General features: G+C 45.9%; 1 protein-coding gene across 3 annotated transcripts in view; it reads left to right on the top strand.

The window, feature by feature from the left end:
• The window catches only part of TMEM131 (transmembrane protein 131), a 111,620-nt gene that overhangs the window by 6,307 nt on the left and 82,573 nt on the right, over positions 1–22,740 (top strand). For all 3 annotated transcript variants that reach the window (XM_054973400.1, XM_054973399.1, XM_054973401.1), the window contains exon 2: positions 21,269–21,330. In XM_054973400.1, the coding sequence (XP_054829375.1) occupies positions 21,269–21,330 (62 nt within the window). The remainder of the gene's footprint in view (positions 1–21,268; positions 21,331–22,740) is intronic.

Genomic DNA, 22,740 nt, shown 5'->3' with positions numbered 1-22,740 from the left:
TTGCCTTTAAATGCTAACAGCACAAGGAAGGTTTTGGATTCAAAATTGCCCAGGAGGTGAGTTAAACACCATCTTCTCCTCCCACACATGCAACATAACCCAGATCTGAATTGACTTCTGCTCAGCATCTATTAGCATTTTAAAAAACATTAGGTCAAACCGATCACTAATCTCCCAGTGTCTGATCTAGTTTTATCATTAGTCTCATTCTTAACTTGAGCAACAATTGTGAGTTTTGATGGGCTTTTTAAACTAAGAAACCCACTTGGGAAGTAGAGTACAGTTTAGAATCTAAGTTGGTATCTAACAGTACTATACAGAAGATGTGCCATTGGGACATACAGGGATGGCTCTCCTGTGGTTTTCTTAGAGCAAATAGCAGCCATTGGGATGAACTTGGGCCATGGCAGGGAGGTTTAGCTTGACTACTCTGAATATCAGCCCTGACACAGGGAGCTGTTTGCTTCAGAGCTGCTATTTATGCCAGGGCACTACATGGGTGCATGATTATTTACCACCACCACCCACAAGTAGCATCTCTGAGGGGATGATGGAGGTTGGTAAAATAGTACTGGATAAAGATTTAAATTCCTGTACCATGGCACTGGATTTAAATTCCTGTACCATGGCACTGGATTTAAATTCCTGTACCATGGCACTGGTCAGCACCCTCTATCTACCCATATCAGGTATTAATCTTTAAAAACTGTGGGTGATCCATTCACAGATATTGACATTGCTTCTTCTTTAACCTCTTCTGATTGAATTTCTGCGTGCTGGTAGGGGTTTTTTTAGGCATTAATGAATCTTTTGCACATTTCTGTGATAGAATCCATGAGGTATTTCTCATTAAATAAATTCAAAATCTTGAGTGTACTTAAGTTTAAAAACCTGTTGTCTCTTTTTTCCCACTTCAGGTGAATTGTTCTTGAAGTGATCTTGCATTAAGCGTCTTTGCTAAGTCATATATACCTCTTTATGGCCAACTATACAGATTCAGCAAATAGAATGATGTCACCATTTTGCTTGGTAATACCAAAAACATTTCAGGATGTTTTTAATACGTTCTTGTCAGTTTAGTGCCTTCTCTAAACTCACAAGACCCGAATCAGACCCAAATTATGTTTCTCTCCCATTTTATTCTTCTGGAATGGTTTTTATATATTAAGGCTGTCTGCAAAATCTTCTGGTATTCAAGGGCAGTAACTGTATTGAAATGTGGGCTTTTGAACCAGTTTGTAAAATTGGTAAGTTCTACAAATTGTAAATTCTAAACATCAGTATTGCACCTTGCTACATATCATAGAGAAGTAACATTCTTTGGGAAGCATCTGCATGAAACTGCTTGGCACTGTGATATTTGTGAAAATTGGCAAATTCATACCCATAATACTTGAAAGAAATGTGGTGGTAGAGAGAAGAGTTCATCAGGACAGGGCATGACAAATTTTCTTTGGTTGTAGGATCCTGCCCAAAAAATTAAAAGCAGATTTTTTGAGCCAGCAGGGCTACGTATTTTGATAACCATTTTAAACCATTGCTACATTGGTAACCATCACTACTACAAAATCTAATCCTAAACTCTTCAGTTTCTTGTAATTTTATTAAAACTAGATAGAAGTGCTGTAATACATAAATGTAATGGTAACTCTATAAAAACCAGCATAGAAAATAACTAGTTAAGAAATGAATTCAGCCACCACCACTGGAGAGTGTAAGTTCAGTTTTTGTAAGGGTCCTGTGGCTCGTGAGTGTGGAAGGAGTATCACTGGCTTGGACTGTGCTGTGTGATCAGCTACTTGGGAAACGTCCTCCCTGGCTGGTGAAAGACGTGGTTTCTTGCCCAGGTTGTAAACATTCCCACTTAGCATGGCATTGTGAGCAGCTTTAAGTCTGTCATTGCAGAGATGTTTGCTTCATGAATTCCTGCCAGTCTGCTGCTTAGTTTGTGTGTTTAGTGTGCAGTCTTGGTTAGTTTTCTGGGTTCAATAGAGTAATAATATGCTCGTCTTCTAGCTGCTGTTTGTATGGCTGATTCAGAGTAGGCTGCTATAACTGCGAACCCTCTGAGATCTCCTGTTGAAGAGTTGCCTGTTCCCTGTAATTAGTTGGGATAACCAGTCTCCCATTGCCTGCGGAATGCTGTAGAATTTCAGAGATCGCTTATCTTGTTTCGCAGGGTGAGGCCCTCAGTTGAGTTTGTGAAGTTCTTGGGTGAAGTCCATTTACTATAGGGGTTATACTCTGTACACTTCTTACATTAGAATGTAGAATCTTGGTGCTAACTTTGTCTGACTAGGATGATGGATTGAAGGACTGAAGCTTAATTCAAATGCTTCTGAATGATGAGCATATTGACCTGGGATGGGAGAAAGGAGCTTTCATTGTGCATACTCATCCTTGCAACTTCTGATTCACTGTTGCTCTTGAAATGTGAAAGACGTTTGTAGTTAAATATCCCCCTCAGTTGCTGACAAAGTACGCAGTCAGTCACTGAGTCAGAACATGCAAGCCCTCAAACATGCGAAAGGGAAAGGCATATTGGCTAATGTGTACCTTTGTAGTATTCCTCTGTTAAAGTTTTAAACCGAAACCAACATTTTAAAAAATCCTTAGACTGTCTTACGTGTTTTATCATATTTAGAAAGAATCACAAATTAGTGAATGACCATAAGCCACTCACAAACCAATGTGGACTGCTGAAATGCTCCATCAAGGGAATATAGAAAAATAATAGTTTAGGTAGGTAGCCGTGTTGGTCTGCAGTAGAACAGCAAGATTTGAGCCCAGTGGCACCTTAGAGGCCAACAAGATTTTCAGAGTCAGAGCTCCTTCCTTCAGGAAAAGGAAAAGAAAGTAAGTCAAATGAGGAAAAGAAGAATTTATATCTAATTGGGCGGAGCCAGCTGAGCAGATGTGTAGAGAGCTCCACAAAGGTATCATGACAGTCTTGTATTTGGCAGTATGGTATACATTCAGATACTAATCAAACTCCCAGTGAAACACCCTTTGTACGTTTGTAAATCTCAGGAAGGTAATTGTTACAAAGGAAATTTCTTCAGACGTTCAGACCTGAACCAGTTAGGCCATGTTTGGTGGCTTTTTTCTGGCAGCACTATGATAGTTGCAGCTGCACACTTTCCATTTTACTGGGCTATATTTGAATTTCTGTTTCCCTCAGGGGGTGGGGGATGGGCAACCAGAAGCAAGAATGACTAAGCAGGTACATATTCTAACAGGCATCCTGACTAACTATAACACTTTGCCCGTATTTGCACCACACATGTTGTCCCTGACTTGGCTCTTCTGTGCATGGTTTCTTTCCTCGGTCACATTGTTAGCTCATTGTCATGGGGGAGACTATTTTGTAGAAAGGTGGGCACTATTTGCCTGAGCCATTTTGGCTGTGTCATGACTGAAATCAATGCAGCTGATGGCAATAGGTCAGAAAATGGAAGGGAGGAATAGTGGCACATGAATTTTTGATGCCTTGGTGGGGAGGAGCTGATAACTTTTCTTGTCATCTCCAAGGCAGGAAGGGCTGGCATACCTGTTAGGATGAGGAGGGAGAGCAACAAATAGGGAATCAGAGGCCAGTCTTTTTCCTCTCCCTGCACTTTGCAGAGTAGAGGGTGTTAGTCTCCCAATGGAATGTGATAGCTGGTTGACAGAAGGATATTTCTCTGGAACAGGAAGCTTGATGAAAGAGTTCCTAGACAGTTCTGAAACTAGAATGCTGTGGGACCAATGGTTTGTTCATTGCTGCATATTTTTCCAGGTTCCAATACCTTAACCAGAATGATGTCAGAGAGCAGTGTTATGCTTCAAAGAAATCAGTCCACTATTTGGCTTGGTTGCTGCTGTACCATAAAAGATTTGCCCTCCTTGCCTTGGAAAACTAACAATGTACTTGGTAATACTGTTCTGCTGAAGATATTGTGTGGGCCTGGACGAGGCAGCAAGAAGACTGGGGAGTGCTTCTGACAGCTGCCAGAAGTTAGCAGAGTTAGAAGGTGTTGATACCATCTGCCTCGTAAAGCCTGCAAAATTAAAGAAATCTTTTGTTGACAAAGACAGCAGAAGAGAAATGGTGGTGAAAATATTAAAATTATGGTTTAACTGTTCGATTTTATTCTGTTGTAAATGCTTTGAGAATTTAACAAAAATATAGATATAAATATTAGGCTGGATCCAAATGTTTGAGAACTCTGTACATCTTGCGGAGTAGATCTCTCCTGCTGCAACCCCCGTACATTCTCTGAAGTATATCCCCTAAAATGGGGATGTGTAACATGTCAGGCTGTAGTTGGAAAGGGGAACTGGTGCAAATCCCCCCCCCCTTGTGTTTGAAGCATAGTCTCTAGCCATTTTCGTACTTATGGTTTAAACTGCCATTTATGAGCATTCTCCACGATTGCATTGGCTTCGGCATGGCACCTCCACATTCCACACTGTCCAAGGCAGTTTTGATTTGGCATCTTGTTTTTCATTTTAGATGGGCATTGAAGCCTCAGTGTAGTTTCGGGCTTTGGGGGCTTTGCAATTCACATCACACTTTAAAAAAAAAAACCTTAGAGCAAGCATAGTGACGTTGCAATGTTGGAACCCTTCCCCCCCCCCCCCGCCCCATATTTGCTGTTTGGGTTGTCCTGTGCCCACTGGAGAGGCAATTGGTGGCAGAGTTCTATGGGAAAACATGTACTTTTTGTGCTTGTTCCACTCTCATTTTTTTTAAAGCCTGACCAGGAAAGGGTTAAAATGCTGCGGTTTCATCCCCTCCCTGCTGTGCAAAATGCTTTTTTTGGCATTAGCAGAAGACACTGGGAGGGAGGGAAAAGCAGCCATTTAATCCTTTCCTGGCTTTTAAAACCAGGAGAAAACTCATTCCTGGTTTTGGAAAAAAAAAAGAGAGAGTGTGCACATACCCTCGAAGGAGTAAGAGAAAAGCAGCCATTTAACCCCTTCCTAGCTTTTAAAGCCAGTAGGGAATACGCAGCAATGTTAGGAATTGTTCCTGGAAAGAAGCCAATGGAGAAGCAGCCTAATTTTTTAAATTTTTATTTAACATGTAAAATACAGATATAATAAATTCAAATAAACAAACATAACACAGTCATTAATCCATATGATTAATAAAGCTGAAAATTATCTGTCAGATCATAAATATCTAAAATACCAATTAAAGTATTATGAGTGGAGAAGCAGCCTTATTACCCTTACCTCACTTTACTGATAAAAATGGTGGGAAAAGAGTTCAGAGAGCTGAGGAGGGTGGGAGTGGTTAATTCTGCACAGATCAGTCAGATCCTGGGGAAAAGGAGAGCGGGGAGGAGTATAGAGTTCACACTGACATTAATCGGGCCAGACATGATTCGGCAGCAGCTTCAAAATAACATCATGGTATGTCCACAGGGGGAAAAATCGGGGATACCGCACACGAACATCGGTACTGCATCCCATGACTACCTTGCAACTGTGAAACTCCAGCAAACATGGGAAGCAGAACAGATAGTGAAAGGCTTTAAAGTCCCAGTGTGAAAAGGACCTCTGACTCATTGTAAATAAATTCCTGTTTGAAAATACATGAGTGTTTTTAACAACCTGTTTATAGTAAGAATACTATTGGCCTATCTTCATTTGAGCCTCAATACTTTCATGTCACAGTTGGTAGATAAGGCCTTTTCTATTTCAAATAAAACTGATATCGTATTGCAAGACAACAAAACTGTTGCTGTTGAGATATTAATAGGAATTGAAGAGGCAAATGGGATATTCTGGATGATGTAAAACTTCATTATTAACAGAATTTTGAATATGAAAAACATGAAAATGAGCATAGGGGAAACATACCTGCATTTTGTTTTTGAAAAACTGGCTTATTTTGTGCAGATATAGAATGATAGGAAGATGCTAAGTGTAAATATAACATTTATGCTTCATTTGAAAATGGGGTGGTTAAGTTTTTCATAGTTTCAATGCAAACTGTTTTTTCCAACTTCAAGTTTGGATGTGATATTCTCTGAGACATTAAGTGGTGGTAACACTGTTTGCATGTGTAGGGAACATTCATGCTTTAAGAACTCCATTTGTGATTTTGTGTGGTGGGTTTTTAAAAAAATCAGCGTTGCTGCATTTTTGAAGGAGAGTGCTGAACCTGATAGTATTAATGGAATCTGGTTGTTGATTGAGGATGGGGTTTAATCTACCCCTGTTCTTGGTGTAGCCAGTGTGCATCTGGATTCAGAATCAATTTTTGATCTCATCACAGCAATTACTTGTGTTTCAATGTGATTCTTATATCTACACAGGCCAGGCAGTTTATTTCGTGGTTTCATAAAGAAAACACTTGATATAAAAAGGGCAGATTCTTCTCTATTTTATGACTGTGCTGCTGCTGTGAATGTGGTGTTTATGTGTGTGTCTATTTTCAATATCTGTGTCTATTTTGCAGGCGAGTGCTAAATGGGGGGAGGAGAGTGGAGAGGGGGCACGGCGACAAGAAACACACGGACACAGTGCTGGAGGTAAAGAGGCCACAACTTTATTGAGATTACAGCTCAGGGAGCAAAGGCGTGCATAGGGCACAGATTCGAGCATTGGCTGACCCGTCTGCCAAGCCAATGAACCACACGCCCCCTCAGACCCCTGCTGAGGGGGGGAACCATGGGATGACAGTCAGTGGGATGCCAGGTGGATGTGCACCCCTGTGTGGATCATCCCCTGTCACCTGGGAGTGAGGCGGACAGACAGCCCCCATCTGGGCATGCACTGGCCATTCCTTACTCCCCAGACCCCTTATGGGGATCCCCATAATAGGGAAACTGAGCCTGAGGGCCCTGTTTCCCCCCAAACGGATCGGTGCCCAATGCCCCAATCCGAAGCCTGCTCACTCCAAAGTCGTGACAAAAGGGAGGGCTGGGTGGGATGCTGCCACGGGCCAAGTGCTGAGGGGCGGGGATCAGCCATCCGACCAGGGGCCCACGCCGGATGTGCCTGAGCGGAATCACCTGGCCCCTGGACACTCCCCGCCCCTCCTCAACGTGGCGGCCACCATGCCGCTTCCCTGCTCGCCTCCCCCCGCATTGCCCGCAACTCAGGCCCCCAGGTGAGTCTGGGAGCCATTATTTCAAATCGGAATTGCTGAATGGTTACTTGTGAATGCTGGCCTGAATCTGAATTCACTTGCCCTAAATCAGGAAGACATTTCTGCCTTGCCCTGCTGTCTTCCTCTAACAGTTCAGCCAGTTCTTAGATTGTTTGAACTTGGTGTCTGCAGTCTGTTACCAGTGTTGTGCTTTATCAGTCCCTGATTAAAGACAACAGTGAAGCTTTTGATTAGGCCCAGGTCTCTATTAACTGGGGGGTTTTTGTGTGAAAATGGATTTTTTGGTCAATTCTTTTTGCATAAAACTCCTTTTTTGCTTGCTGTTCATAGTTTGTATTGTGGAGACATTTAATAAAACTGAAGTCACTCATCAGCCTGAGAAGCAAAGGATAAGAAGAAAATTAAATATTATATGTATTCAAGAAACCCATGTAAAGAGAGTACATGAACATATCTTAAAAAATAAGAAACTAGGTAAAAGTCTACTTCTCATCAGCAAATGAGAAGAAAAAAGATGTAGCAGTGCAGAAAAAAGGTGTAGCGGTGTATATAAAGAATCAGCAGGTTAATGTGGTTGAAGAAATGAAAAATATTAAAGGGAGATAGATTATGTTGAAAATAAGACTCCCAAACAGGAAGATCAGTACTCTAACATAAATATATGCACCAAATAAGGCAAAAGAAAAATTCTGTGAGAATTTTTTCAAAAAACTATTAGATTTTTAAGCGCGGGATATTATAATTTTGGGGAAAATGAATGGAGTAATGAATTTAAAAGAAGATAGATCCAAGAAGACAAAAGGGGGAAGGCTCCCCCAAATTGTTTTCTGATATATAGAAATGTTAAATTTGGTGGACAACTGGAGAGTTGCAAATCCAAAGTCCAGAGATTATACTTTTTTCCAGAAAGACATCAAACGTATTCTAGGATTGACATGAATTGGATATCAAAAACATTAATAACAAATTTTAAAAAGGCTGAAATTCAACCAAAAAATTACGCCGGCCACAATCTTTTGTTGATTGAGTGGCAAGAAGGTGAAATTAAAAGATGATGGAGATTGAATGATAGCATATTTATTGCATGATAATGTTTTAAGGAAGTGTAAGAAAAATGTGGAAGAATTCTTTAAATTGACTCTCAAAGGTGAAGTCTCTGATACAACAATCTAGGAAGCACGTAAAGCTTTTATGAGAGGAAATTTGGTAACTATTGTCAGGGCTTGCCGCAGCTGCCGCTGGGCGTGGCACTGGGCGGTCTGCTCCTGACGTCACAGGGGGGCCAGGGACTCTGCAGGACCCTGCTCTGTGGAAGGAGGGGCGGTATACCTCACCCAGACTCCCTCTCAGTCCACTCGCTGGCCTGCTCAACCTGGCCTGCTTACCCTCTGTGTCCTCCATCTCCTCCTTCCAGAACTCTCCTCCAAGCCTCCACCCTTGCATCCTACTGCTCTCACTCCACATCATCACTCCTCACTCACACCCACCACCGCAGAGCTCTTCCCAGCCACCCTTTATAGGGTTTCCTTTCTCCACCCCGCCCTCCTTCCAGGCTTGTTCCCTCTCCTGACTGGGCCCAGCTGTGCATTCCTCCAGGTGTTTCCCTCCAACCACTAATCCCTCCTGGGCCCTTTTGCCATGCTGGCAGGGTGGGGTTGAGTACGAGCCATCCCCAGCTGAGGGCTCCTTGGCCTTGCTCACGAGGAGCTGCCCCAGCCAGCCCTTGTGCTATTGAGCTTGCCTGGCCTTGCTCGCGAGGAGCTGCCCCAGCCAGCCTCTGTGCTATTGGGCTTGCCTGGCCTTGCTCCCGAGGAGCTGCCCCAGCCAGCCTCTGAGCTACTGAGCTTGCCTGGCCCTGCTCACGAGGAGCTGCCCCAGCCAGCCCTTGTGCTATTGAGCTTGCCTGGCCTTGCTCACGAGGAGCTGCCCCAGCCAGCCTCTGTGCTATTGGGCTTGCCTGGCCCTGCTCACGAGGAGCTGCCTTAGCCAGCTTCTGCGCTGCCTGCTCAGCAATGCTGGGCGGGGTTACCCATCTCCTCCCCCAGAATGCCTGTGGCAGCCCCCCCTGGAGAGGCTTGGCTTCTAGCAACTCCTGAGCCAGGCTGCTGTCTTCTAGCCATGGTGTGGCTCTGGGCTGCAGCGGCGGCGTCCTCTCCCTGCCAGGTAAGGGCTCTGCTTGGGTTGCTGCTGCTGCTGCTGGACCCACCTTCTCCCTGCTGTGTCCCTTTCCCTCCGGCCTGCTTAGCCCCCTCTCTTCCCCCTGGAGGGTGGGGCTGGCTGGTTTCTCCTTGCCCCCTCCACCCCTCTGAGGTACTGGCCTTTTGCCCCTTCCCCATGGAGTAGGTAGGTTCTGGCCCTGGTTGCCGGCTTGGGGGGTGGAGTTGCTGCCACCCTTTTGTCCCCTGCTGTTCCCTCTTGTCAAGTCTGGGGGCTGGGGCTCAGACCCCGGACACACCCCCCCGCTTGGCTTTGAGTTGTGGGGGTCTGGCTCAGTCTCAAACATGCGAGACATATAGTCTGCGTCCACATGCCGTGCCCCCCGGCGGTATTTGATGGTAAATTGGAAGGGTAGAAGGGAGAGGTACCAGCGTAGCACCCTGGGGTTGTGCGCCTTCATGCGATGGAGCCACTGCAGGGGTGCATGGTCCGTCAGCAGTATAAAGGGGTTGTTGGCCAGGTAGTACTGCAGGGCCCCCACCGCCCACTTGACCGCTAGGGCCTCCCGCTCCACCGTGGCATAGCGCTTCTCGGCGGGCTGTAGCTTCCGACTCAGGAAGAGAATCGGGACGTCTGCTCCATCACGTTCCTGGGTCAGCACAGCCCCGAGGCCGGTGTCCGAAGCGTCTGTGGCCAGTGTGAAGGGCCGGTCAAAGTCCGGGTTCCACAGGGCAGTGGCGTTAGAGAGGGCGGAACGCAGGTCTTTGAAAGCTGCCTCTAGTTCTGGGGTCCACCGGACTTGGTTGGGCAGCCCCTTCCTTAAGCTGTCCGTCAGGGGCGCCGCTCGGGAGGCAAAGTGGGGGATGAACCGCCCATAATACCCCAGCAGTCCTAGGAATCTCCGAACCTGCTTCTTGGTCTTGGGCTGTGGGGCGTCGGCTATTGAGGCCACCTTGTCCGGTGGTGGCCTGACTTGTCCTCCCCCGACCACGAAGCCCAGGTATTGGAGTTCCTGGAACCCCAGGTGGCTCTTTTTGGGGTTTGCCCTTAGCCCAGCTCGTTGGAGGGCCCTTAAGACGGCTTCCAGGTGTTGGAGGTGGGTGGGCCAGTCGGGGCTGAAGATAATAATATCATCAATGTATGCCATGGCGTACGCCCGGCACTCTCCCAGCACCTGGTCCACCAGCCGCTGAAAGGTGGCCGCCGCCCCATGCAGGCCAAACGGCATCTTCTTGAATTGGAAGAGGCCTTGGGGGGTGGCAAAGGCCGTCTTCTCCCGGTCCTCTAGCCGTACGGGCACCTGCCAGTAGCCCTTTGTTAAGTCCAGGGCCGACAGGTAGCGGGCGGACCCCAGGTGGTCCACCAGCACGTCTGCTCGGGGCATGGGGTAGGCGTCGAACTGGGCCACCTTATTCAGTTCGCGATAGTCAATGCAAAACCGGGTGGTCCCGTCTGGCTTGGGAACCAGGACTATCGGGCTCCTCCAGGCACTCCGTGAGGGTTCGATTACACCCAGCCGGAGCATCTCATTTGTCTCCTTCTCCACTGCCTCCCACCGCTTCCTGGGGATGGGGCGCCAGGTAGCCCGGGCTGTCTGCCCCGGGCTGGTTGGGATGGCATGTTGAATCAGGCTGGTGCTGCCTGGCCTGCGGGAGAAGACCCCGGGAACCCGTGCGCAGAGGTCTCGTAGCTGGGCCCGTTGAGCTGGATCAAGCTGGGGGTCCACCTTGGGCGCCTCAAACTCCGGGGCTTCAGAGGTCCACGGCAGCTCACTGTCAGGAAGCTCCAATGGGTCCTCAGCCACGCCACACTCCTCTTCGGGGCGCTCGTGCCACTGCTTCAGGAGGTTCACATGCAGGGTCTTCCGCCGACGTCGGCCGACCCCGCACTGGACTTCATAGGTAGTGGGGCCCAGCACCCTTCGAATCGGGTAGGGGCCCCTCCAAGCGTCCCCTCCCTCTCTGGGAAATACCGAGTGGTGCACCAGGACCTTCTCTCCAGCCTGGAAAGTCCTCATCCGTGCACCCCGGTCGTAGGCGGCTTTCTGCTTCGCCTGGGTGCAAGTCAGTCTGCGGTTCGCCTCGGCTTGGGACTGTTGCACCCGATCACGGAGCTGGCTCACGTACTCCTGTGGGGTGGGCGCAGGGTTGCTGGCCTGGGGCCCCCAGCGTTCTGTCAGCCGGGAAAGCATCCCTCGTGGCTTGCGCCCATATAGCAGCTCGAATGGGCTGAAGCCAGTGGAGGCCTGCGGGGTCTCCCTGAGGGCGAACATGAGCGGGTCGATGTACAGGTCCCACTGGTGAGGCTTGTCCCGTGTCATCTTCTTCAGGGCCTCCTTGACAGTCTGGTTCAGCCGCTCTGCCAAACCATCTGTTTGAGGGTGGTAAGCCGAGGTGAACACCTGCCGGATCCCCAAATTCCGGCAGAGTTGGCGCATGGCTGTGGCACGGAACGGGCCCCCTCGATCCGTCAGGATTTCATCTGGCAGCCCCACCATCGCGAAAAACTTGGACAGGGCCCGGACCACCCCCGGGGTCTGCATGGTTTTCAGCGGGATGACCTCGGGGAACCGCGTGGCATAGTCCACAATCACCAGGGCAAAGCGATGGCCCCGGGGTGTGCGTGGCAGCGGTCCAATGAAGTCCATCGCGATCCGTTGGAAGGGTGTCTCCATGACGGGTAGCGGGGAGAGGGGGGCCTTCGGTGGGCGGCGGGCTGCCACCCGCTGGCAGGTGGGACACGAGCGGCAGTGGGCCTTCACATCTGCATTCACGGAGGGCCAGAAGAACTGTTCAAGGATCTTCTTCAGGGTCTTGTGGTGCCCCAGATGCCCAGCCCACGCATGCTCATGGGCCGTGCGGAGGACTTCGGCCCGGTAGGCCGCCGGCACCAATAGCTGGCGGACCTCCCCCTGGCCACTTGGGGCACGAGCTAGGCGAACCCAAACCCCTCCTTGCTTCTCGATGCGAGGGAGCCGCTGGGACCTCCGTTCATCCCGCACCTGCTCCTCCTCACGAGCGGCTGTCTCTCGCAAGCGCTGCAAGGACTCATCTGCCCCTTGGGCATCGCGGAATGGGCGGTCTGCCGGGGGTCCCGCTGGGTCTTCAACCTGTGGTTCTGCCCCTGGTCTGACAGAGGGACCCTCGCCCGGGTCGTTGGCCTCCTCCACTTGCAGAGCGGTGGCAACTTGAGGGCCTGCCAATTCCCCTGCCGCCTCCAGCAGCAGCCCGGCATTCCCGGGGGCGTCTCTTCCCAATTTCTCCGTTGCCTGCTTGAGGAGCCTGAAGAACCCTGGGGCGTCTCTTCCCAGCAGCACTGGCACGGGTAGGTGGGCTACCCGGGCAACTTCCATTTGGTGGCAGACCCCTAGGTACTCTATTGTGATTAGGGCCGTAGGGTACGGCTGGGTGCGGCCCATCACGTCCGTCACCGGGATCCAGCGGTGCACTGGGGTGGCAGCTGGGAGAAGCTGGGGTTGAATTGCTGAGACTGCACTCCCGGAATCCAATAGGGCTTGTAGGATCAGCCGGCCTATCCTCACGGTGGCGCATAGACTCTGCACCTGCTTGCCAGGCGGTGGGTTATTTTCCCAAACGAAGGCGCAAACCCTTGGCAAGGCCTCTGTGAGCGCGCCGGCTTGCATCTGCGGCTCTGCTGTCAGTGTTAGTTCCGCTGGAGCAGCTGGGTAGGCTGCCTCCAGCCTTCCCCACATCCTATCCTGGCGTTCCTCCAGCCACAGTCCGAGCTCCACTGGGGTGGCGGCCTTGGGAGGCCGCCCCTTGACTGGCGCCTGCGCCGGAACGTCTCTCCCCGTACGGGCCACCAACTTGTCAGGGCTTGCCGCAGCTGCCGCTGGGCGTGGCACTGGGCGGTCTGCTCCTGACGTCACAGGGGGGCCAGGGACTCTGCAGGACCCTGCTCTGTGGAAGGAGGGGCGGTATACCTCACCCAGACTCCCTCTCAGTCCACTCGCTGGCCTGCTCAACCTGGCCTGCTTACCCTCTGTGTCCTCCATCTCCTCCTTCCAGAACTCTCCTCCAAGCCTCCACCCTTGCATCCTACTGCTCTCACTCCACATCATCACTCCTCACTCACACCCACCACCGCAGAGCTCTTCCCAGCCACCCTTTATAGGGTTTCCTTTCTCCACCCCGCCCTCCTTCCAGGCTTGTTCCCTCTCCTGACTGGGCCCAGCTGTGCATTCCTCCAGGTGTTTCCCTCCAACCACTAATCCCTCCTGGGCCCTTTTGCCATGCTGGCAGGGTGGGGTTGAGTACGAGCCATCCCCAGCTGAGGGCTCCTTGGCCTTGCTCACGAGGAGCTGCCCCAGCCAGCCCTTGTGCTATTGAGCTTGCCTGGCCTTGCTCGCGAGGAGCTGCCCCAGCCAGCCTCTGTGCTATTGGGCTTGCCTGGCCTTGCTCCCGAGGAGCTGCCCCAGCCAGCCTCTGAGCTACTGAGCTTGCCTGGCCCTGCTCACGAGGAGCTGCCCCAGCCAGCCCTTGTGCTATTGAGCTTGCCTGGCCTTGCTCACGAGGAGCTGCCCCAGCCAGCCTCTGTGCTATTGGGCTTGCCTGGCCCTGCTCACGAGGAGCTGCCTTAGCCAGCTTCTGCGCTGCCTGCTCAGCAATGCTGGGCGGGGTTACCCATCTCCTCCCCCAGAATGCCTGTGGCAGCCCCCCCTGGAGAGGCTTGGCTTCTAGCAACTCCTGAGCCAGGCTGCTGTCTTCTAGCCATGGTGTGGCTCTGGGCTGCAGCGGCGGCGTCCTCTCCCTGCCAGGTAAGGGCTCTGCTTGGGTTGCTGCTGCTGCTGCTGGACCCACCTTCTCCCTGCTGTGTCCCTTTCCCTCCGGCCTGCTTAGCCCCCTCTCTTCCCCCTGGAGGGTGGGGCTGGCTGGTTTCTCCTTGCCCCCTCCACCCCTCTGAGGTACTGGCCTTTTGCCCCTTCCCCATGGAGTAGGTAGGTTCTGGCCCTGGTTGCCGGCTTGGGGGGTGGAGTTGCTGCCACCCTTTTGTCCCCTGCTGTTCCCTCTTGTCAAGTCTGGGGGCTGGGGCTCAGACCCCGGACACTATAGCCTCAAGAAAAAGGAAAGAGAAAAGAGGAGAGATGAATGAAATAATAAAGAAAATCCAGTTTTTGGAAGGGCAGCATAAAAAATCACTTAAGAAGTCGACGTTAATGGAAATTCAACAACTGAAAAATCAATTGACTATGTCGCAAACTGAAGAAATGCAGAAGAAACTAAATTTTTTGAAACTAAAACATTTTGAACATGCAAATAAACCTGGTAGATTCCTGGCTCACTGCTTAAGAAAAGAATCAGGAAGAAGAATAGGAGTGGAAAAGTCTGAAGGAATAACATATATGGAAAAAGAGATTCACCAACAGTTCATCTCCTTTTTTACACAACTTTATAGAAAAGAAAATCAACAAGGTGTGGAAGGTTACATCAAAGGAACACTAACCTTAAAGTTTACGCCTGAAGATAAAGAATTATTAAATCATAATACTACAATACAGGAGATCTCATGGGCAATAAAAAGATTTTTAAAAAGATAAAGCTCCAGGTCTGGGTGGGTTATCAGCAATGTATTATAAATGTTTGGAGGAAGAGCTGAGATTGCCACTTCAAAAAGTAATGAACAAAATAAGCAAAAACAAAATCCTACCTCAAACCTGGCAGGAGGCTTATATAACTTTGATTTATTAAAGAAGATAGTGACCCTATTACCTCAATCTTATAGACCCATTTCGTTATTTAATGTAGATTACAAACTCTTTACTTCAGTATTGGCAGAAAGACTAAGAAAATGTATAGCAAAAATAATACACCCAGACCAGATGGGATTTGTACCTAAGAGATTAATGAAGGGTAATGTTAGATTTGTAGTAGATGCAATGGAATTTGTGGGGAAGAAACGATATAAAGTGGCATTTATGTTTTTAGATGTTGAAGAGGCATTTGATAATCTTTCTTGGACTTTCTTACAAAAATATTAGGAAATTTAAATTGTGGTCACAGATTTGAGAACAGGATGCAAGGAATTTATACAAAGCAGAATGCAAAAATATTGATTAATGGAGTAATAACAGAAGGACTTCAAACTGAAAAGGGGACCAGACAAGGATGTCCACTATTACCACAATTACTTATTTTAGCAATGAAAGTTTTTGCATCAAAGATGAGATGACATTCCAAAATCAAGGGTTTAAATATAGATGGTGAAGAATTCAAATTGAAAAGTTATGCTGATGATGTAGTTCTGACGTGAGACGTTACACTATGTTATAGAACGTCTACGTGAGACGTTACACTATGTTATAGAACATCTACACAAAATTTGGTTCCTTTTCAGGATTTAAAGTTAATAAGAAAAAACCTAAAATAATTTCCAAATTTTTAACGAAATAAGAGGAGGAAGAAATCACGGAAATGACAGGATGCAAGATAGCAACAAATCAAATGAAATATTTGAGTATTAATTTGACAGGACAAAAAGATACATTATTTAGGGACAACTGTGAAGTAGTACTCTGGAAGAGAATACAAAGAGATCTTGAAAAATGGTCCAAATTAAAATTGTCTTGGCTAGGAAGAATTTCCACAATAAAAATGAATATTTTACCAAAATTTAATTTTTTATTTCGAATGATACCAATTAACATACAAGAAAAGACATTGAGAAACTGGTAAAAACAAATATATATATTCTTTTGGAATGGCAAAAAAACAAGAATCAGATTTAAGGTGTTACAGGACTGAAAAAGAAGTGGAGGTCTAACCATACTGAATATTGTTATATTACCAAGTTACAGGTCTGGTCTGGATTACAGATTGGATTCAAAACCCAAATGACAGATTAATAAAGTTGGAAGCAGCAGATCTGACAGACGGGCTACATAACTACCTCTGGCTAAAGAAAAGGATGAGAACATAACACACAAGTCATGTAATGAGAGAGTCTGCTCAAAATCTGGGATACCACCAGTAATGTCACCAGTAGATGCCTTCTGTGATAAATAAATGAGGAAAACTAATAATTTTATAATTTATAAAGATATTATAGATTCTCAAGGAAAAATAAAAACGTGGCAATCAATTAATGAAGAAGATGAGAAGATACAATGGCCGGTATATCTTCAAGAAATTTCCAGATTAAAGGAAGCTGTGAAAGATTATAGAGGCCGATTGAGAGGCCTAACGGATTTTGAAAAGATAATTATTCATCAGAAAGACCGTACGTTAGGGCAAATTTATAAACTTCTACTTCAATATTACACAGAAACAGAACAAGTTAAAATGTGTATGAAAAAATGGATTCAGAATTTTGGAGAAGAGATAACATTCCAAAAATGGGAAGATTTATGGATGAAGGGTATAAAATTTACTGCAAGACAAGCACTAAGAAAAAACTGCTATAAGATGTTCTATCAGTGATATGTAACTCCAGAAAATATTGCAGAAATGGATAAGAAATATACAAGGGTGTGTTGGAAGTGTAAAGAAGTAGAAGGCACCTATTACTACATGTGGTGGATGTGCCAAAAAATTTTTTTGGAAAGTAATACATGTGGAGACTATGTTGTTGCCAGACATTGCCAGAAAATGTTGACAGAATATTATTTGAACTATTAGGTATATGCTAACAGCAGCAAGCGTAGTATTGGCAAGTAAATGGAAAGATGAAAAGTTTACAACTCGAGAAAACTGGAAAGATAAAATGATAGAATACGAGGCAATGGCAAAATTAATGAATTATATAACTAGAAGACCCATTAAAGAATTTGAAAAGTAATGGAAAAATTACTTTGCTTATTGAATATAAAGATGAGAAATAAAAGATATGAATTAACGATGTAAATTTAGATATGAGCTTTGACTAACAAAGATTATAGAAATGCTGTCTACTAGTTACAGGTATGCACAATCCTGTTTTCATCATCGTTTTTCTGTGCAGTCCCACATTGGGATGTGAGCCTGCACAGAAGAACTCGATGAACAATAGTTACAGGTATGTACAACCCTGTTTTCATCATCGTTTTTCTGTGCAGTCCCACATTGGGATGTGAGCCTGCACAGAAGAACTCGATGAACAATAGTTACAGGTATGTACAACCCTATTTTACAATGGATCAGATCATGTATGGATTAGATGATTAGAAAGAATGGCTTAGATTTAAATACTGGGCCACAGTTTGGGAGAAGCCAAGCCTGGTTAAAAGAGAGAGCTCCATTTGAACCAAAATACATCTGGACTTACAGGCACTTAAAATAAAAACAAAGAATTCTCGAATAACTTTTTAACTGATGTGGGGGAAAGCTGACTTTTGAGAAGTATCTGGTTTGGAATAGATGATACAAGTATTCTACACCTAAATTGAGGACTGTGCAGAGTTTTGTAACGACTGTACACAAACAATACAGCCAACAAATAGTCAAAGGTATAATAATGAAGAATCACATGAATAAAAACTTGAAGGAGGACAGATATATAGGCGTTGCTAGTACTAGAAGCTTCCATGCCAAGATGGAGGGGCTGGAATGATTGCTGCAAGGACAGAATTTCTTCTGTTGCTGGTGGTGTTGCTTTATATATGCATTGTATGCAATAATTTAAAATCTTAGGAGAAACACACAAAGAGCCCCGTGGCACAGAGTGGTAAGCTGCAGTACTGCAGTCCAAGCTCTGCTCATGACCTGAGTTCGGTCCTGGTGGAAGCCAGGTTCAGGTAGCCCACTCAAGGTTGACTCAGCCTTCCATCCTTCCGAGGTCGGTAAAATGAGTACCCAGTTTCCTGGGGGTAAAGTGTAGATGACTGGGGAAGGCAATGGCAAACCACCCCGTGAAAAGTCTGCCAAGAAAATGTCGTGATGCGACGTCCCCCTGTGCGTCAGAAATTACTCAGTGCTTGCACAGGGGACTACCTTTACTTACCTAGGAGAAACACATTAAGCGACAGAGTAACTGTAAGTAGAAATACAAAAGTAGATCTGAAGGATATCTTCTTGCCTCCTAATAAAAACTCAAATGATTTTTAAGATGAAGAAAAAGAATAAAGGAAGAAATCAAAAGAACAAGTGATTTCAAATAATAATTCTGATAAAGACCAGGAGGCTGAATTGGTAGATACTATATATGTAATTACTGGAACAATGGGACATGGTGCTAACAAGAAGGGGAGATGATCCTTAATAGAGGTGGGCACGGACAGCAATACGAACAAAAAAAAGCCACGAACAGCCTGATCAGCTGTTCGCAAGCAAGCTGTTTGTGAGGCCCTGTTCCTGACGAATATGCATTCGTTCCAAGCCCTGTTTGTGGTGTTTATCAGCCGTTCGTCAAGCCAGACAGTCTGGCACCTTTCAGTCAATTCCCTTGGCAACAGTAGGCACGGACTTTCTGAACACTGTCTGAACTCCTGTTGCCCTGGAAACCCCAATCTAAGCCCAAGGGCACCTCACCCCCCCCCCCCGATGCAGCCGCTTGTCAGGGAAAACCCTGACAAGGGCTGATTGCAGCCTGCTGGGGTTTAAATGTCCTTCTCCCTGCTGCTGCACAGCACAGGAAGGGGGACATTTAAACCCCCCACTCAGCTGCTTGTCAGGGAAACCCCTGACAAGCAGCTGAGTGCAGCCTGCTGGTGTGAAATGCCCTTCTCCCAGCTGCTGCACAGCAGCAGGGAGAGGGGCACTTCACCCCCGACTCAGCCGCTTTTCAGGGGTTTCCTGACAAAGTCTCTCCCCCTCCCTCCAGCCGGCTGGAAGGAGGGAGACTCTGAAGGGAAGGAGGTTCCCCACGCCGTTTACAAACTGCATGGGGAACCTTCTTCCCTTCAGAGTCTCCCCCCTCCCTCCCACGAACAGCCAACCACAAACATGTTTGTGAACAGGGTCATGTTCATGGTTGTTCGTGATTCCCTGTTTGTGGATGGCAACGAACATTGTGTTCATTTTTTTTTCCTGTTCGTGCCCACCTCTAATCCTTAATTTAATACTGTGGTGCCCAGAATCTACTTAAAAATGTAAATGTGGCCAGGCTCATTGAAAACAGAGACCATTGCACTTCAGTGTCTGCGTGAATGAAAAACTGCCTAGGAAAGTCCAACAAAGTCAAGCTTCAGCTGTTTTAACATGGGGATGATTTTGTGTTCTCACTCCAGCTGTGAATGCAGAGTTATTGGCGATTCTATTCTTTCCTCCATTTCTGCTTGTGCCAGCCATGCTCCCCCCCCCAACTTTCTTTTAAAGTAGAAGATTTATTACTATAATGTTGCTATTGGTGTATGCCTACTGCTGTTACCAAAAAGGGGAGAGAGGGAATGGGGGACGTGAGGGGAAATTAAAGAGAAAACGGCACAAGATGCAAGCAGGAAGATACGGAAATCTGCACATTCCTGTCTCTGTTCTTCACAAACCAACTTTGAGTATGAGTGTGATTTTAAAGGAAAGCTCATGCTAAAGCAGGTTTGAGGGGGAGAAATGCAGCAAAGCCAGGGAAAACCCAGAAAATGGGCATTCTGCTGGGGGCAGGGGAGGCAAAACTTCCATGTGAAGCAGCCTTAATTTCTGAAAAAGAACGTTTTTAAACATGAGGATAATAATTGTAGCACGTTGGCAGGCAGCTTGAGAATGGTCAAGTCGGAGGTTATTTAAAATCACAAATATATGCTCAGACAACATTATACTACATAGTTGAAATGGTTCAAACATGTTCAAGGGGATGCCAGTATGGTTAAATAGCAATAGGAATAAAATCTTTAAAATGCAAGGAGACTTCCTTTTCAAGGTGATAGTCTTGTTCAAATGAGGAAATGCTTTCTTTTTAAAGAAAAAGGTACATACTCTGGCAAAACAAGCAGAAAGTGCTTCAAGTGAATTCCTTGTTTCCTAAAGGCATAAAAGCATTTCTTTAAATATATTAAGAACAGGAAACAAGTTCAGAAGGTAATAGCACCTTTAGATAATGTGTGAAAAACATACTGAAGGAAGACATGGCAAGTACAGAGGTGCTAAACCAGCTCTTGGTATCCACCATCGTAAGAAAAGTTGAGCCAGCGTTCTCAAAAAAGCAGTTAAGCCATGAGTATCTGAATAATTAATTCAAATAGAGGCACCATAAAGTTGTAGGAAAAACTGAAGAATTAACAACTTATAAGGGAATCAGGGAATGTCTAAAAAGACACATTAGCTTTTGTATTTGTTATACTTTTCTCTTCACCTACATGCCACCCTTTTGCCTAAACTGCCTTGCAATCTTCCCTACCCCCATCATTTGTTGTGAAAACATCCTGACTACTTGCAGTTCTGCTCTGCCTGGCATCAGTTTGTTCACAGGCAGATTTGCTTGTCATATCTGACTGCTCACAAATGCTTTAGCTTATAGTTACAGACCTTCTATTTCAAAGCTCTCTTGTGCCCTGAAAAGGAGGAGTTTCTGAATAGCATCTCTGCTTTGGATTGTGGCAGCTCTGCTAAAAAATATGAAATGTGGTCTGTTCAGTGAAGAGGGATGTGGATGAAGGATAACTTGCATGAGGCATTCAACTAAGGAAAGACTTCTAGCTCATGTAATATAGAGGCATCTTTAGCTTAGAAGAAAAGGCCATTATACTGGTGGCAGGTTTATACAATTATAATAGTATGGAAACAAAGGATGTTTTTCTATTTCTCTCATGGTTCTAGAACTTGGAGGTTGCTCAATGAAATTGATCTGAAGGAGGTTGAAAACATTAAAATATTTAATATACCACATAGTGTAAGGAATTTACTACCACAAGATGCCTGGCTGCTAGCTTAAATGGCTTTAAAAAGGTTTATAGAAATAGTTGAGGATAAGGCTTCAATGGTTGAGCCATGATAGCTATATGGAACCTCCTCTTTCAGAGCTAAGGACAGTTGCCTTCATGCCCTGTTTTGTTCTGTTTTGATGGATAACTCCTGCTAAGTGAACAACACTAATTGATTTGATCAGAGCTTTTAATTCATATTTTTTTCTCTTCTTTCACAGCTTTCATCCAGTCAGATAGCATAATAGAAGTTTTACGCTTTGATGAAGGAGGCTTATTACAGGTAAATATTTTCCATAAAGAGAAACATGCCTGTGCTTTATTGCTTATGCATGTAGTAACTCAGTTTTAGCTTGCAGTAGTCTCTGTAAAACGTTCTTGATGAAGGAAAAAAAGTAACTTTGCAACCTCAGGTCTGTAGGTCTAATCTGACTCCTTCATCTCAGTTTGATCTTTGTAACCCACTGTGTTCAGTTATTTAATCGGTAATCTGTTTTTGATAAAACCTCAGCAAGTCCCTTCTCTGCACATTAGTAGAAATGGACACAAAACGGGGAAAACACGAACCCTGAGTTTTGTGGTTCGTCGTGTTACACAAAACAGGAAACACGAACTTTCATGAAATTGTCCCATTTCACGAAATGATTCGTTAGGTTCGTGATTTGTCGGATCCTGGGGTCCTACAATGGCCCCCTTCATACTCAGAGATTTGATTCATATTTCAATTCATGCCCATGTCTACACAGTAGTTGGCGAAGTTTGGCATTTTTAATGAACAGGATGAACCTGTGGTCAAAGAGACTTTCCTAATAGAGTCTCGTGCTCTAACTTTTCCTGAGTGCATTCCTGACATCCTGGTTCTTCCTCATGCCGCTTTTGTGTACCATTGTCAACCTCAGGAGGTCAAAGTTTATTTCCTGCTTACTGTCTTACTCCCCACAATCTCTCAAATTCTCAATTGAGTTTTTCAGAGTTGTTCTACATAAGTCAACAGACTAGAGGTTATGGTTAGGGTAGGGGTTATGAGATGAGGAATGAAGAAAAGACTGGTGTGACTCATAGCATAATTTGTAACTTGTAAGGTGGTATTCAGAAGTAGTTTTCTACTTTAAATTGGAGCTTCTACACCTTGCTTGTGGCAACATTTACAGCAAACAATGAAGTTATTGTTACAGATATAAAACAATTTATTTGAGGCTGCCCTCTTTTTGATCTGTACCCCCCTCCCCATACTAAGTTTTTGTGCCTTATGGAGTTTCTGGATCTTTAGTATAGAGTGATGTGTTCATTAACTCATATAATGCAGTTGTGTCTTCATGCCTCTGTCACCACATGAGGGGCAGTCTCAGGGCATATCATAATTATTCATATGTTCGCTCATGAAATGATTTGAGCTTGTCTAGTGGTCACTGAATGTTTTAACTACTCCACTTTGGTCGATTCTGGTCCAATTCATTAAACTATCTGAAGAGGAAGGAGCTTGTTCAAGTATGTCAATTTCAGAGTTAACCTGGTTTTGTCTTCCTTGTTCTTTTGTTTCCTTGTTTGTCTTCATGCATTTATACTGCATGAATGCAAAGAGCAGTAGAGGCACATGGTGGAGGGGGGGAAAGATGAGGCAGAATGATTGTGAGTATGCTCTAGCTTGTGTAAAAGGCAAGGTAACATGCATTTAATGAGAATGTCTGAACAT

This window comes from Eublepharis macularius, chromosome 3 (assembly GCF_028583425.1).
Source record: "Eublepharis macularius isolate TG4126 chromosome 3, MPM_Emac_v1.0, whole genome shotgun sequence".
Classification (NCBI taxonomy): domain Eukaryota; kingdom Metazoa; phylum Chordata; class Lepidosauria; order Squamata; family Eublepharidae; genus Eublepharis; species Eublepharis macularius.
The sequence above is the reverse complement of the archived record's forward strand: the minus strand, read 5'-3'. Positions and strand labels throughout refer to the sequence as shown.